Genomic DNA, 18,102 nt, shown 5'->3' on the forward strand with positions numbered 1-18,102 from the left:
CTGGGACTGACATATACACACACTACTATATATAAAATAGATAATGAGTAAGAACCTACTGTATAGCACAGGGAACTCTACTTAATATTCTGTAATGACCTATATGGGAATAGAATCTAAAAAAGAGTGGATATATGTGTATGTGTAACTGATTCACTTTGCTGTACAGCAGAAACTAACACAACATTGTAAATCAACTATACTCCAATAAAAATTAATTATAAATAAATAAATAAATAAAGGTGCTTAAGGAATTTCCTGGGGGTCCAGGGGTGAGGACTTGGCGCTTTCACTGCCAAGGGCCCAGGTTCGATCCCTGGTCAGGGAACTAAGACCCCACAAGCTGAGCCGCAAGGCCAAAAATAAATAAATAGATAGATAAATAAATGGGCTTAGAAAGTCTAATTTCCTTCCAATTTTGGTACAACAGTAACAGAGCACCACTAGAAATTAAATGAGTGCACAAGCCTAAAAAGTAGAAAATAATGTAAAAGACTTAAGAATATCTTATCACCTGATTACACTAATATTTAGATAGTACAAGTTCTAGAATTCACAACTTTTTTTACACAATTTTTTCCCTACTTATGGAAATACTCTCAACTATGTCAATATTTTATTTATAAATACGGAAGAGCAGAAGGAAAGTCAAATAAAAGGTTTAATCCTAGAACTAACTTCCGAATGAGCAAGGCTTACCTATGACACATGTAACATTTTCTGGGTAAATATTACATTTGAGAATTAAAACTTTAAAGCCTAAAATCTTAATATACCCCCCTGGTTCCTTTCCTGTTCCTAACCTTTTCTCCAGTCATTTTCTGAATTCTCTGACCCTTTTCGATTTCTGCTTATCATTTGGTTTCTCTCCCTCTCTTTATTTCCCAATTCATTAAAAAGATTTTCTCCTTTTACAAGTAAATATGGCTGTCCCCATTCCATGTCTTCCTTTCCTGTTACTCCACAGTCAATTTCCAATTCTATGCTTTTGTTTTCATCTCCCTTTTATTTAAAAAGAAAATCAGCAAGTAAGGTTGAATTTTTTAACTCCCATTTTCAATAGGTTCCTACCAGCTTAATACAACCTTCTAATAGTCTCCTTCCCAGGGGATTTCACAGCAGTCAACACCTAGTCAACTCCAGGAACCTGGAGTGAATGCAAGTCAAAGGTGGAAAATAAGAGCACTCCATATCTATACACAAAGGGCAGAAGACTGGAGAGGAGAAAAACACCTTGGGTGATTTTTAAAGTGCACATGTATTAATTACAATCATCCAAGTCCACGGGGCTGGGAGGGAGGGATCGGTAAAAAAGAGACTGATGCAGAAAAAGACATTGACTGAGAAAGTACGCTTAACCCACTGACCTAGTTTCAAACAAAAACCTGCTGATCTCTGTGCTTTCACTCCAAGGGGCAAGTGAGCTGATTGTTAAGTAATTTCAAGTTTATAGCTGTATAAGTACTATTTAATATATGAAGGGGATTTTAAACTTTTTCAAAAACAACTCAAGCTTATTAGAAATTCTAATCAAATTTCACATTGGAAATCCAGGTTACTGTCTTCTAAAAAATATTTTTATTGTCAAATACAGCACTGCTTGTTTCTTCTAAAACTGTGAGGGTTAGAGGGAAACTTGTTTATTCCTCTAGATTTGCCTGGCTGTAGTTTAAGTCATTAGAAATAATTACTTTTTTCGAGTTTTTGGGCTAAACTGTGGTAACACTAAAGTTAATGGTTTGGTTTCTGGACAGAAATTTTGGATTGGTCAAGTGCTAGATTAGTCAAAACATGGTGCAGTGCCTAAGTGAAGGAATTCTGAGGGGTACAGAGCACCTACATTTTACATAGATGTGTCCTTGCCCAGGCAATTTCATTACCAAGTGGGTTGTGCCTCAACCAAAATATCGCACCACCCAAGCACGACACATTAAGAATAAATTTCCTTATGTGTCGTAGTCCATTGTTAATGCTATATAAACCAACTATGCTGATAGAGAAATATTTGGAAGATTATCAGTGCTTTGTGAAGACCAGTTCTGAGAGCTACCACGTTCTTAGGAAGGTACTAACGGTCTTAGTAAGGTATACTTGGATCCTTAATTTGTAATTCTTAAATTCTATCAGTTTCAAGGTGAGTCCAGGACACCTTACCCCATTTTAAACTGTAGCTTTTAAAGCCACAAATTCTGGTCCTTAAGTAAAAAACATTAAAAAATAAGTGTTAGCCTTTCTGAAGCATTTTCACTCTGATCCTAGGATTAATATTCATTAGTAATGAACTTATCTTTTTTCAATGGACTATCAAAATTATCTCAAGGCTGTAAATATCCTTATAACAACAAACTTTTATAAAATGCAGATATGATTTGCTAAATCCAAATATATTCTCAGTGAAGGAGAATTAACATATTTTCTCATTAAAACATTAGTTTTGCTCTTCAAAAGTTAAATAAACCTGATTTGGGGGGATATGGTGAATTACATTTCACAGGTTAGGGGGAAAAAAAAGCACATTAGGGTATCTGAATATCATGAGCTAGTTTATAAAACAAAATATTTGGAATAAAGCAGAATTCATCTATATAATCTGATTCCTTAAAAAATAATTTTCTTTCCTTTTGAAAAATTGTAAGATCTTATGATTATGATTAATATAATTTCTAAGGGAATCATTGGTATGCTAAATCTTACCTTACGCATATTTATGATACTGAAGATGCCCTGCGTTCAAAAATATTAAAATGTCACTTTACTAAAAAATCAACATATAGGTATTTTAATGAATAATTTAACAATTTTGCGAAAAAGATCTTTTCTGTACAAAAAAGTAAAAGAGGCATTTTGGCAAACATACATTTACTTAATAAAATGTTTTCAATAAAGCAATAATTGTTTTTTAAAAACCAAAAGACCAAAGAGAGCAAAGTTTAAACTATTTAAATCTTCACATCACTGAAATTCAGAATGACAAATGTCAGGCCTTATCTCTGTTAACAGATGCAAGGACCATTAGAGTTAGTAAAAATACATGACACAGACATTTGCATTACGTAAAAACTGAGATTGAAGTCTAGTATTAAAACTGAGAATGGACTATAGTTAAAATGAATCATACTCCTAACCAACTATGTCAAAAGGACAAGATCCTTAAATTTATTTTCAGCTTTCCTCGATTATACAGTGAAAATTCCAGAATTCTGCTTTTACACCTTAAAGTGTTCCCACATCTTACACTTTTTTCAGTGCCATTAAAATTCTTAGGCTATGTGCTTTTTTTTTTTTATTTGCATTACGCGGGCCTCTCACTAATGTGGCCTCTCCCATCGCAGAGCACAGGCTCCGGACGCGCAGACTCAGCGGGCATGGCTCATGGGCCCAGCCGCTCTGCGGCATGTGGGATCCTCCTGGACCGGGGCACGAACCCGTGTCCCCTGCATCGGCAGGCAGACTCTCAACCACTGCACCACCAGGGAAGCCCTTAGGCTATGTTTTGTTCATGCAAACATGTTAGAATTTTCACAACTCTGTAACAACTTCTAAACCACCCAAGCAGGGCCACAGGGTTAACTACATGCTTCCTGCACATGGTCCTCTCGCTACTCTAGCAGCTTGGACTGAGAAGCAAGCAGACCCGGGTTCCAGTCTGGACAGTGCCACTTACTCTGGGATAAGACTCCTAACTCTTCTGAGCCTGTTTTCTTACCTACAAAACAGAGATAACCTGTAGACTCTACCTATGTGTAGAGCACTCAGTGCAAGGCCTGGCATATAAGTGTAAGGTGTTCAGATAAGTAGAATCACTGCCTCTAAGGAACTTGGTGAGGAAATCTGGGAAGTCTTGGTCTCTTGGGTGATGATTCTGTCCCACAGAGTCAGTACAAAAGTTAAGACAGTCTGTTTTCAGCTGGGGAGAAAATCCAGTAGACAACTAGGGGAAAAGATACTGCAGAAGAATAAACCCAAAGATTTTGGCACAGCTAGAGGGCATGATTCAGGTCCCTGGAATCAGTGGGGGCTATTCCTTAGGGAGAGGCAGAATGGCCCCTTACAAAGCCATTGCTCAGATCTGATCGTTACTACCAAAGGAAGAATTAAAATCTCTAAAGGTTTCTTCACGAAGCTTTGTTCAATCACTTTTTATTTTCCTGAGGCCAGGGAAAGGATTCTGACAAAGAGATGCTATACTTAAGTTATCTTCATCAGCCATTCCACAGAATAGTTAAGTAAGAAGTTCACTTAACACTAAACTGTACAGAACATTTCTAAAGGCTAAGGATTCAGGAGAGGGTTAAATAAGTGAGAAAGGCTGTTTAACGTATGCATATTTAGAGTTTCTAGAGCACAACTTACTCCCTGAACTTGTAGAGCAGCGCTGTGCAACAGAAATATAATCTGAGCCACAAATGTGAGCCAAAGATGTAATTTTTACACTTTTTAGTGGCCATAGTTTAAAAAGCAAAAAGGTGAAATTGACTTTAATAATGTATTTTAGCCCAATATATCCAAAATATCATTTCAACATATAATCAATATATAAGTTAGTAATGAAGTAATTTATATCCTTTTTGTCATCTTAACCTTTGAAATCTCAAATCAGACTTGTCACATTTCAAGTATTCAAAGGCCACAAGCAGTGACTGTATTGAACAGCATGGTTCTAGAGATACACTACTTTTTTAATAAGAAAGAATAATCTTTTAATTTTGACACTTTAGCTAGTTTTAATTCCAATAAATTGAATGGAAGGGCTCCAAATTTTTTTACAAGGGAGGGAAATTTTATGAATGTAAAAGGAACCTAACGCAGAGTAGTCTGAATAAAGTCCTTGATGATTTTAGTCATAGGATTGGGCTACTTAGCCTCCTAATACAAAAAAGAATGGCAAATTCTAAGTTTGATCAGAGTTGCTAAGTGGTTTTCCAAGACTTTCTCTGGCATTACAACAATATTTTCCTGTAATTGTTCCTGAAAACACACGATGCTAAAAAGTAGGTGTGTTAACAGGAAATATAAGGAAGAGAAGAACTAAGTTAACACCAACACAAGGAAATAACCTGATAAATCCAGAATGTGGAGACATACTAGGACAATTGGTAACCTTATCTTTCTTAAAAAAAAAAAGTGGGGGACTGTTTTAGATTCTTTAAGAAAGATTAAACAGACATGATAACCAAAAGCAATGTGTAAACCATGACTGGATTCTAGGGCATTTGGGGGACAACTCTGAATATGAACTAGCTGTTAGATGATTATCAGGGTCTTACTGTTAATTTTCCTGGGTGGAATGGTATTGAACCTGGGTAGGAAAAAGTCCTTATTCTTAGGAGAGGCATGTTAATAAGTATTAAGGGATGAGATGTCATGATGTTTTCAACTTATTTTCAAACGTTCAGCAAAGGAAAAAAAATCTACATAAAGAAAATATGGTAAAATGTTAACAGTTCTTGAATCTAGGTGATAGCTATATAGGTATTCATTATAATATTCTTTCAACTTTTTGTATGTTTGAGCATCCTCATCATAAATGAGAAAAAGGAGAGACAATTTCAGATTAAAAGACAAACATAATAACCAATGTGCTGTATGAACCTTGATTAAATCTTTAAGAAACAGCTTAGGGGCTTCCCTGGTGGCGCAGTGGTTGAGAATCTGCCTGTTAATGCAGGGGACAAGGGTTCGAGCCCTGGTCTGGGAAGATCCCACACGCCGCGGAGCAACTAGGCCCGTGAGCCACAACTACTGAGCCTGCGCGTCTGGACCTGTGCTCCGCAACAAAAGAGGCCGCGATAGTGAGAGGCCCGCGCACTGCGATGAAGAGTGGCCCCCGCTCGCCACAGCTAGAGAAAGCCCTCGCACAGAAACGAAGACCCAACACAGCCAAAAATAAATAAATAAACAAATGTGGGGTTAAAAAAAAAAGGAACAGCTTAAAAAAGACATTTTTGGAACTGAGAAAATCAGAAAATGAAGTGGATATTACACGATATTAAGGAATGACTGTTCATTTCAATAATGGTATTATGGTTATGTAGAATTTCCTCACACTTGGGAGATAAGATGCTTGCTGAAGTAGTCAAGGAGGAAACGTCACATCTACAACTTTCTTTGAAATGGTTTAGCAAAAAACAAAAATTTTACATAAAGGCACACGCACTCTCCTCTCTATCTAAAACCAGGGTGGCAAAATGACAACAACTATTAATCTACAAGATATGTTTATGCGTGATCATTCTACTGTTCCTTCAGCTTTTTTGTATGTTTACAAAGTCTAATAGACAGTTTTTAAAAATTGAAAGCTAAAAAGTGCATATTAACATTCCATTTTTCTAAATTTCAGCAAATAGGATAAAACCACAAATCAAAACTGCCTACACTTTTCCCCATGTAGATCCTCATACTAAAAAAGGACCAGCACAGATGTACTATGTCTTTATTTCTGTGCCCTTTCTGGTTCCATGCATATATAATGGTTTTAAAATGGCCTTGTTTGAGACCTGCAGAGTGCTGAGTACAGGAAAAATAGATGGGCCCTATTTTCAAGGAGCTCAAAACAGTATGGTGTAAAATAGTCCAAATTCTTATTTCCCAACCAAATTTTCCATTTTAGTTTCTGAAGTTTAATTTCTAGAGATAAGGTCTCAAATCTGCTTAACTTAGTGTTTTACAACACATTCCTTTGATAAACATCTCTCATACACTGCTAAGACAAGAATCACCAACTACCTTCCCTTCCATTTACCTTACTAGTATCACAAATAAAACTGGAAGATTTATAGTATAAAAAACAGAAAGATTTCTCTGTATCCAGGACCTTATTAAGTTTTCGTAAGAAATTAATTCAAGAAGGAAGCCTTAACATTTTTATTCTGATGAGATTCCCAATACCTGGCCAATAAGTAATAACCACATCTTACACTATATACGCAAACAGAACCATCAGAAGGTACAAGTGTTGTTTTATATGATTTACAAAATTGGGAGTTCCCTGGCGGTCTAGCGGTTAGGACTCCATGCTTCGATCCCTGGTCGGGGAATTAAGATCTCACAAGCCGCGCAGTGTGGCCAAAAAAAAAAAAAAGAAAGAAAGAAAGAAAGAAGATGATGGAAAAAAAAAAACAACTACAAAATTACCTGATGGTATTAACTTCCAGCCACTGTCACTACTGACCACCCTAAACTGATAGTTGGAATATAAAAAGGCTCTGCAGCTCAGCACTTAATCATTTACTGCTAACAATTATCCATCATAATGTCCGACAAGAGGGAAAATTTTATTCTCTATTTCATGAGCACTTCGATGTAGACTGAAGTTGAGGGGGGTTTGTTTGCTTTAATAGTGGGAAAGCATTTCCACCTAACATGTAAAGACAAAACAGGATTCCCCAGGAAAAGAAAGCAATAAAAACAATAGTAAGGGGGCTTCCCTGGTGGCGCAGTGGTTGAGAGTCCGCCTGCCGATGCGGGGGACACGGGTTCGTGCCCCGGTCCGGGAAGATCCCACATGCCGCGGAGCGGCTGGGCCCGTGAGCCATGGCCGCTGAGCCTGTGCGTCCGGAGCCTGTGCTCCGCAACGGGAGAGGCTCGAGAGGCCCGCGTACCAGAGGAAAAAAAAAAAAAAAAAAAGTAAGGAAAAAAATCAAAACATCAGAGAAAAATGATATACATTGTTGATGTGGGGCTGACTATCACTGAACAAAAAATAATTAAGAAATATATTCTTTAGTTTCAATTATTTCTGTCATATCAGTACATTCTGAGAATAAAGATAAAATCCCACAAAACTGAGTTATCTAGTAAAAGTTTAAGTTAATGATATTTCACGGCATTTCAGAAGGGGAAAAAAAAGACATGCCAGGCTGCTGAGTGTTATTCGAAGGCGCAAATCTGTTTATTTTTCAAATGGTGTAAACAACCCTCCTTTGCAAATATTATATTTTTATCACCAGGTCTGGTAACTAAAGCTGAGGAACCACCTAACATGAAGGGTGTCGACCAAAGCTTTAAGTGTGCTTTCTAGAAAGAAGAAAAGATGCAAGAGGTAAAGAGAGCGCCAGAGGTAACCATGTGATTAGAAACCAATTAAGTTAAGCAATTACTGAAACTGCTTTCTCTCCTTTGGCCAAGACAGCATCACAACTGAGACTCTGATATAAAAATGAAAAATGCTTACATGCAAAAAGGCCAAGGCTGTTTTGGAGAAAGACAATTTTAAGACAGCAGAACTATTATGTGGTAAAATGTGCACAGGGATGTTTGATCAATGTAGATAGAGGATCTATAGTCTATTTGTTTAGAAATGCCAAAACAACGGTTTTAGACAAACATGTTTTCATGATTAAATTTAGTTAGTATTCACAGTGAAGGGGAGTGGGGGAGAAGGACGGGGAGGCGCAGAACTAGGCAAGAGTAGGGAAGAAAATCACCACCAGGGCCTATTGGTTTTCAAGAGCTATTTTATGTTTCCTCACTACATTTTAGAAGAATACAAAATTGTGTTAATACTTATCATTCAGAACTACAAAACTCCTCTCAACTCTAATTTCAGCATGTATCACTTAAACTCATTTTTAAAAAGAGAGCTAGATGGACCCAGTTCAAATTTAATTACTCTGTGAAAAGAAAGAGAAGCTAAAGCAAACATAATATTTGGAGTTAAATAATTATGCTTCAACTTTAAAAGTACTTTCAAAATGAAACTTTCTATCACCTACCTACCTGGTCCATCTTTCACCCACAAAATGTGTTTTAAAAAACCTAAATACACAAGCTACAACAAATTAGACTTCTTACACATAACTATTTTTAAAAACTATTCATTCTTTCTGGCTCCTGACCAAGCCTGAGAATCTTATCTACAAAGACATACTGCCTTATTAGCTAAACGATGAGTCCTGTCTATTGCTTTCAAATGCACCAACCTTCTCAAAAACACTGGATGGGGTCATCAAACAAAACCTGATGTTCTGAATGATGGTATCGGTATGTCTCCAGCGTCTTCTATCATGCCGCAGCCAAGACTGCACAGCCTCGTACAGCTCTATCTCTGGGAACCTGCTCAGATGATCATTATCCAAGTAAGACATGAGCTTCTCAAAGCTCAGATAAGACAGGAAGTCAGGCCTGGACATGAGTGGTACGAAGTTGTCTAGCAGAAAGGCGTCCAACTTCTCCCTGACTCCCTCGATGTTTACACCGAAATCATCTAAGAGTCTCATAATTTCTGCACAGTTTTCTAAGCAGATTTTTGCTAATAGAAAAGAGCAGCAGAACTTCACCACTTCTATAAGTTGAACATACATGGCAGCCTGAAGAATCTCATGAACAGTACTCATACTCAGTTCTATAGTTCCATAGTACATAAACTGAAGGACGTGGCTGAAACCGGTAGCAGTTAGACCTTTTAAATGAATTTTGTCCTGATCTCGCTCCCTCATGTCTGCGGTAAACATAATTCTGAAGTAATCACTCTGGGTGGCCAAGAGTGCTTTATGGGCCTGGAACTGATGATCTTCAATAACCAGAGTGACATCAAGAAGCAATCCCTCCTCATACAGTGCTCTGAACCCAGCAGAGACACTGGTGTCATGGATGGAGGAACAGAATCCTTCCACGTCCCCTGCCATGAATCACCTGGAAAAAAAGTAATCAAAGAAAACTGTGTTAATCATTTCCATGCATTCTGAACACATCATTAACTTAGAGCTTTAAAAGTTTTTATAATTATCTCAATTCCACTGCCTAAGTCCTACATGTACAAACCCTTTGGGAAAAAACAACTTAAAGGTTTGTGGGCTAATATTTTTGGCTTCCCTACCTGGGGGAAAAAAATCTATTAAATATCTATTCAACAATGGTAAATTGTTAACTTACAAATATATGTCTATCCCAGTGATTTTACACTGTTTACCAAATATATTTAAACATGTCCCCAAATTATCAACCAAAAAGGATTTCTCAGCTAAATACTAAATCATGAGAAAAAGAGATAAGAAATTAAACCAAAAAGTACACTGTTGACCTTGAAAACTCCTAGAAACTTACCCAAAGGAAATAATCAGATACATATGCCAACTTGCACACACAAGGTTTTTCTTTCTAACCTTATTTATAATAAAAAACTGGAAAGTATTCAAAAGCCCAACAACAGAAATAAATATGGTACAGTCCTACAATGGATTACTATAACAACTAAAAATGATGGCAGCAATCTACCTATTCTGAGAAATAATATTTACTAGGTATTGTTGTTATGTGGGAAAAAAAGCAGGCAACTACAGTATACTCAGTATATTTTCAAAATTTAAATATATATATATATATATGTTTAGATGAGAAAAAGTCTGGAGGAATATATACCAAAATGATGTCCCTGGAGTAGTGGGACTTAAGGAAATTTTGAGGTTTATCTTTTCCTTCTTACTTACCTCATTAACCTTATTCTTAAAAACAATGATCATGTATTGTTTATATATTTAAAACATAAATACATAATTTTTAAAGGAAATTAAACCACATTTTTGCATATCAGAGAAATGAAGCCAAATAGTGGGATTATAATTAGCTCTCTTAAGCAGAATAAACTAATTCAGTCTACTAGACTGTTTATGAAGCAAAGTAATTTTCTTTCCACACAACACCCCCAGGCCAACTATCTATCCTCTCCTCAACTCTCATCCTCACACAGCTCCAAGCTTCCTCCACAATGACACATCCTCCCATCCAAGAATTCCCTCCCAACCCTTTCCACTGTGCCCTGCGGAACCTTGCTTCAGTGTAAACAAACTCCCCTACAGGCTCATGCCGGTCGCAGAAAATTTTCTCTGCTTTCTAATTTAAAAACAAAAAACAAAACAACCCTCTTGTAGGTTCTTCTTAGAACAAAATGCTCTTCTATAGTTTACGACCTACCTTCTAATAAGCCTTCTCTTAGTTTTCTACTGTCCTTTTTCTAAAATATGGCAGAGGGGATTCCTGAAAGGCATATACCACTATATCTAACGTAATGCCTGCCACACAGAGGTGCTCTTCTTTTGGTTAACAAAGGGGAAGGCACTGGTAATAGAGTGGTGAAGCTGCCAGGATGGCCTCCCTGAAGAAGGAGGTAGAGCAGGTGCCAGCAGTGACTGTGGAGCCAGCTGCTTCGCTGTAGGGCTCGTGGTCCACCCAAACACTCAACCAGGGAAAGGAAAGAAGGTCTAAGCTGGAGAAGGACAGAGGTAAAGTTTGGAGATGACAAACCAAATGAAAAGAGAGGAGATTAAGCCAGAGACTCGGAAGCCAACAGTTAAAGATTTCAGGTGTGGATCAGTTCCTGATTGTGGCAAGGCCCAGCAAGTTTGAGAATAAGGTTTTAAAATGGAGCAAGGGGGCCTCCCTGGTGGCGCAGTGGTTGAGAATCTGCCTGCTAATGCAGGGGACACGAGTTCGAGCCCTGGTCTGGGAGGATCCCACAGCCGCGGAGCAACTAGGCCCGCGAACCACAACTACTGAGCCTGCACGTCCGGAGCCTGTGCTCCGCAACAAGAGAGGCCGCGATAGTGAGAGGCCCGCGCACCGCGATGAAGAGTGGCCCCCGCTTGCCACAACTAGAGAAAGCCCTCGCACAAAAACAAAGACCCAACACAGCAAAAATAAATAAATTAATAAACTAATTAATAAACTCCTATCCCCAACAACAACAACAAAAAAGTCTTTAAAATGGAGCAAGGGGGGAGGTTATAAGAGTCTAGGTGGTCAGGGAACTTTGCCTCTCAGTTTTTGGATGAGTGGTCTTATGTGAACATTGAAGAGGTGAAGAAAATGACTCTTAGCCAGGTACCACAGTCATCAGTGATTATGGAGGGGAGAGAGAGAGATCAGGATATGTGTATATGATAAGTAACAAGGAGCAATAGAAGGTGGATTTTTATCTAAGAGAGTCATCCCTTAAACACTGGTGTTCCCCAGCATTCTATTCTTGCACCTTTCCTCCTCTCATCCAAACACTGTATTTCTCTCAATGATCTCATCTAAACCCATGGTTTCTACTAATACCTACCTTTATCAGTGCCTTCACCATCACTGTCCCCATCTCTATCCTTACACTAGTACTATACATAGCAAATCTCCTGTTAGATACCTCTGGGTGCCCCACAGGGATCTCAAAATTATGTCTAAACAGAATCATAACTCTACTCTCTCCCCAATCAGTTCTTTCTTTTGTATTCCCCGTCTTATCAAGAGGCATTCTAGGTGCCTCTTTCTCTCCCTTTGTCCTTAACTTACCTGTAAGTCTTACTGATTATCCCACATAATATGTTCACTTACCTAAGACAGCAAAGTATGCACAAGATGAAATTAATATCAAAATTTTTATTAGCACTCCATTAATCCAAAAGCTATATACTTTCATTTTGGAAAGGTAGAACACAAGAGGGCTGTCTATAATTTTGAAAATAGATATAAAATATTTTAGACACTGTAATCAATGCTTGGCAGAACTACTTTACTAACACATTCAAGACTAAAGTAAGCTATCAGATTTTATTTCCTGAATTTTTTTTTTTTTTTTTTTTACGCGGGCCTCTCACTGTTGTGGCCTCTCGGTTGCGGAGCACAGCCTCCAGACACGCAGGCTCAGCGGCCATGGCTCACGGGCCCAGCCGCTCCGCGGCATGTGGGATCCTCCCGGACCGGGGCACGAACCCGTGTCCCCTGCATCAGCAGGCGGACTCTCAACCACTGCGCCACCAGGGAAGCCCTCCTGAATTATTTTTAAAGGTAAAATGAATGAACTTAGAATTTTCCAAGTGATATAAAGCACATGTACACAAATGCATACTGCGAACAAAAGGAACATATCTGAATAATCAAATATTCTGGTTAGTAGAAGGCTATCAACATCACACTAATTATCAATTTTCAAAATAATTAGAATAAAAAACAAATCAAACTGGATGAAAATTTTGATATTTCATTATCTTTCTCAGGATCATTAAGGACACCAACTATCACTCTGACTCATCAAGATTTATTGGTCACAGTTAATGTGGATTTAATAGTACAAGGTTGGACATGAGCATTCATACACTTGAGAGGAAACTGCTTTGTTTCATTAATCTGTTATTTTGACAGTGCCTAAAATACCACACATTTCACTTCTTGTCAAAGTAACCCTCTCTATTCAACAGTTATCACTATGTGATATGGTCTCAAACAGCTAATATTCACCTTTCGGACAAAGATTCCATCTAAAGGAAAGTTTTTAAAGGAGATAGATACTATGTTTTCTCAAAAAAAGTAACCTAGGTTCCAGATACTTAATATGGTGGTAACATCATAGGGCAAAGAAGCCGGGGGCGCGGGGCAGGGGGAATGAGGAGGATTGATAAGCTGTGAGGCAAAAGACCCTAAAGATATAAGGAGAGCACCCACTCTCCTCTGGGCACCCAGCCCACCAAGTGCGATTCCTAGCAGACAGGCATCCACCCTGTGATCTTGTCCTGTTACATATGGTCAGATTGGGGTGGGAAATATGAATGAAGATGAACGCTCCTGTGTCAAGAATTTAGAAGAGGAGAGAAAGAGAAAAAGAGACGTGCACTGACTATGTATGACTGGAACTAGAACATGTCAAAGAGCAGCTGTGGGCACCAACTTCTGCCTGCCATGTGGGCTGAGTATCAGAGAAAGCCAGTCAACTGAGAAAGAAGAGGAAAGGCAAGACGAGAGGACAGGGAGTGCTCCCTAACGCCTTCATTTTTCCACTTCCTAGGCCCAGCTCTATTCCTACCCATGGGTGCTGAGAGAAATCCTTACATGCTCAGAATAGATCCCCCCCTTACTACCTCAGGTGGGTTTTTCCTACATATAACCAAGGTCCCTAACTAATACAGTTTTAGAGCAGAAATAGCTATACTTTGAGTAAGTTACTCAAACTTTCTTGGCCTTATCTCTGCACCTATAAAATAAAAGCATTCAACACGATGATCTCTAAAAATTTTTAGTCATAAAACTCTTATTTATTCTATTTTTTATATGATTTTACAGATGTGTAAAGCACTTATAAAGATATGCAAAGTAAATAAACTATAGCTATTTTTTAAGTCTTAGCAATGCATTTCTGAAGTTTATCTGATCTAAAGTTCTTCTAAAACTAATTTGTAATAGCTGGGAAATTTGCAGTAATTTTTTTTCTACATGAAAAAGCTTGGTGCATCTATCAATAAGACAGCTTTAGAGAAGCAGCAGTATCTTACACTTTTATAGGAAGCATGTATGTAAGTAGAAAATGATACTCAGTGATTAACTGACCAATATGATATAGTCTGTAAATGGTAGTGAGTTATGAGAACAGGTCTGGAGGCAGATGCCTGTGCTTGAATCCTGGTTCTACCGCTTCTTAGCTCTGTGACCTCGGGGCAAGCTACTTAGCCTCTCTGCGTTCTCATGTCCTTATGTGTAAAAAGGGGATTCTAATATTAATAGAATCTACCTCACAGTTGGCTGTGAAGATTAAACGAGTTAATACACATAATGACTTCAAACAGTATACGGCCCTTAAGTACACCATAATGTTAGGGCTTATTATTATTATGCCCCTCACTTGGTGCTACTGGAACCAATAAAATAAACCTGACCCTTTAATAGTCCAGTTAATTCTGGAGAAACCCTTCCCCTTAGCAACAGCACTTCAAACCCCAGCTCATTTTCTCAGTAGAGTCTCTTAGGACCCAGGCCAACTCTAACTTGAGAGATGAAGATACTAATGTCCACAGGTGAAATTTTTCTTCAAAGTCATACAACTAGTTAGAAATAGAGTTAAGACTAGATCTGCAAGAAGTACAAAATAGTGTGGTTAGGAAGAGCAAAATCTTTGAAATCAGAGCGCTTTTAGTACTTACCATCGGTGTGACCTGGAGAAATTTAACTTCCTGACCTCAGTTTCCATCCATATATTAGGAATAATCATCATCTATTATTACTGAGTTGGGGTGATGATCAAATAAACTGACGTAAGTTAAATGTCTAGCCCAGAGGGAGGCACCCCACCAGAGGTCAATCAATGCTGCCTTCCCTGTCCAACTCTTACCTAATGCTCCTTATCACCCACAGAACCACAGGAACTTAACACCCTTCAAACTTCCCTCTACAGATGCCATACCTCCCTAAGGTTTATCACAATGCAAGTTTATAAGAGATCAGGAGATGTACTGGTAGTCAAAACACTGGACCTCACTCATTTGCAATGGCATTGTTTTCCATTTTTTCTCGTCACACAAGTATAATTTTCTAGATTTTCTGGGCTCCTTAGGCTTTTCTGCCCTAGCAAGAGTAACTACTCTTTGTATCTGTGCTGTTCAATATGAAAGCCACTACCCATGGGGCTTTTGAACACTTGAAATATGGTTAGACCAAATTGAGATGTGCTTTAAGTGTAAAATGAACACCAGATTTTGAAGACTTAGAAAAAAAAAAGTAAAATACCTCATTATACAAATTTTTAATACCGATTACATGTTGAAGTAATATTTTGGATATACTGAGTTAAATAAAACATTAAAATTAATCTCACCTGTTTTTTACTTTTTAAAGCTGCTATGAGAAAAACTTAAATTACATACTGTGGCTTGCATTATATTCTATCAGCACAGATCTATAACATAAATGTTTAAGGTGTCAAACAACCAAACTTACAAATGAACATGTGAAACAAAACCAACTTGTTCACAATCCATACCCTGGAAGCTATAAAGAAAAGAAAAAAAAGTGAGGCTTAGATTAAAATAAAACAAAAATAACACAAAAACACACATGTAAGCAAATAAAATAAGTAACAAGAAAAAGGTAAGTGTAAGAAGAATACAAAAAGAAAAACATACAAAATCTTAAGTGTAAAATAGAGAATTATAGGAATTTAAGGAATAAATTAATAATTGTAAGAACTAATCACTGTAAAAGTAAACAAAAATAACTATAAATCAATGAGGGCTGGAGAAAAATAATCTGCTAAGGGGCTTTGAGAAAAGATATTTACTGACATACAAAATGCTCAATGTACAAAAATTATGTATCCTACCTTTTTTTTTTTTTTTTTTTTTTGCGGTACACGGGCCTCTCACTGTTGTGGCCTCTCCCACTGCGGAGCACAGGCTCCGGACGCGCAGACTCAGCGGCCATGGCTCACGGGCCCAGCCGCTCCGCGGTATGGGGGATCTTCCCGGACCGGGGCACGAACCCGCGTCCCCTGCATCGGCAGGTGGACTCCCAACCACTGCGCCACCAGGGAAGCCCTATCCTAACTTTTCAAAACACATCATCAGGTTAAGAGAAATCATGGTTTATAAACCTGTATACCCTTGGCCTTCTACACTTCTGTATTCTACACCTGGCCTTCAGAATTTCAAACGGTAGGGTTTTTCAACAGAGGAACCAACTTAAACTAAATGATAAGGCATACTGATACTACGAGGAAAGGAAATACTGGAGTTTGTCCTGTTCCATAAACTTGGCACAGACTAAAGAAAAAAGAAAGCCTCACATTTTCTATGCATGAGAATGACTGGTATAGCATTTCTCAAAGTGTGGTCCAGGTATAACTGGGGCCTTAGTCCCCTAAGAGAACTTCGCGAGATCAAAATAATTTTCATAATAATAATTTTAAAAGCGAGTTTTCTTTTTTACTTTCATTCTCTCAGTGTTTTCCAGATACTACATGCGATATGAATGCAGAAGCCAATAAGAAGCCTATTGTCTTTTATTAAGCCAGACCTTAAAGAGATTTGAAAAATGTAAAACGATGCCATTCTCTCACCAAGTTTTTTGTTGCTTTGGAAAATAGCTATTTTTCATTAAAAAATGTTATTTAGATTAACAGGTAATGGGTTTTTTTTAGAATGAATTACAAGTAAGTATTTTTTTAAACTTCCCAATTTTAATTATTAACATGTAATGGGTTTTTACAATGAATTACAAGTTTTTTTTAAACCTCCCAATTTTAATTTCTAATATGGTCAATATAAATAGACACAACCCACATAAACAAAAGCTCTTTGAGATCCCAGTAATTTTTAAGAGTATAATGATGTTCTGAGACCAAAAAGTTTAACTACCACTGACTGTACAAGAGATAAATAACAACACACACATACACAAAGCAACCTCTTCCTACCTCTGCCCTGGAAGACCATTACTGCTATTTGTATCACAGAAATTTCTAACAGTTCAAACTCTCTAGTGACCAGTAAAGAAAGAAGTCTGGTGGGGGTAAAATTGGACAGGAAATTAAAGGCAAAGAAATTAAATGCTTCCTTTTCAGTTAGAAGGCTGTCATTCTGATTGGAAGGCAAAATTCTGGACAATTAAGTAGAAGATATTTCAAAATTAACTAACCTCCATGTTTATGCCGTAAGTAATAATTTAATGCTTTCACATTCCTTCTACAGCTGCTTGAAAATTCATACTAAACCCTAATTTATTCAGTACAAAGCTAGATTCTCAGAGGTTGATATACATATCTCCAATGAAAACTTAGAATTATTTCATACTACCTTCATCCTCAAACTGTTAGCCTACCAATGTTGATGCCTATGCAGAAAAAGCGATACTTGCATACTAAAAAGAAAATGCAAAGCTTACTACGGATAAAAATAGAATTCCTGAATCGTAAAATTTCTCACAATTTCTGTAACCTGTAAAGTAAAACTTTTATTGAACAATCTCAAAGCAACCAACTTCTCAATCTAAAAGGAAAGAAATTCCCCAAACAGACTAACTTTATTAGCTCTATTAGCAGTCATTTTACCCTGAGATATACTACTCAAATTGAGAAACGACTAAGTCTAATACTAGCGGAAAGGCTGCATAAGTTAACTAATTTGTTTAGTACTGGAAATTCTTTCTTGTCCATCAAAATGTTTTTATAACTCAGTACCAAACTGCAAATGACCACTAACTAAGCTTTTAGAAAGGCTCTGGGTCCTCCAGCCTCCCGGTTGGCACCTAATATCTAAATTACTTCACTTTTCAGGTATGTTTAGCATTTAGTCATCCTATAATAAAAGAAACCTTATAAGAAAAACCCACTCCTGTTTCAATGCTATTTTTTCATCAGAAGACTTT

At 37.5% G+C, this 18,102-nt stretch overlaps 1 protein-coding gene across 4 annotated transcripts in view; it reads right to left on the minus strand.

The window, feature by feature from the left end:
* The window catches only part of KLHL15 (kelch like family member 15), a 33,610-nt gene that overhangs the window by 11,502 nt on the left and 4,006 nt on the right, over nucleotides 1-18,102 (minus strand). For 2 of the 4 annotated variants that reach the window (XR_003677807.2, XM_007116037.4), the window contains exon 2: nucleotides 8,922-9,633. Coding sequence is in view for 3 of the 4 variants with exons in the window: in XM_007116037.4 (XP_007116099.1) it covers nucleotides 8,922-9,626 (705 nt within the window). In the remaining variant the exon portion in view is untranslated. Of the gene's footprint in view, nucleotides 1-8,921; nucleotides 14,078-15,678; nucleotides 15,730-18,102 lie in introns of those variants that run through there. The other 2 variants (XM_028482247.2, XM_028482246.2) reach the window with 2 other exon arrangements.

This window comes from Physeter macrocephalus, chromosome 21 (genome assembly GCF_002837175.3).
Source record: "Physeter macrocephalus isolate SW-GA chromosome 21, ASM283717v5, whole genome shotgun sequence".
NCBI lineage: Eukaryota > Metazoa > Chordata > Mammalia > Artiodactyla > Physeteridae > Physeter > Physeter macrocephalus.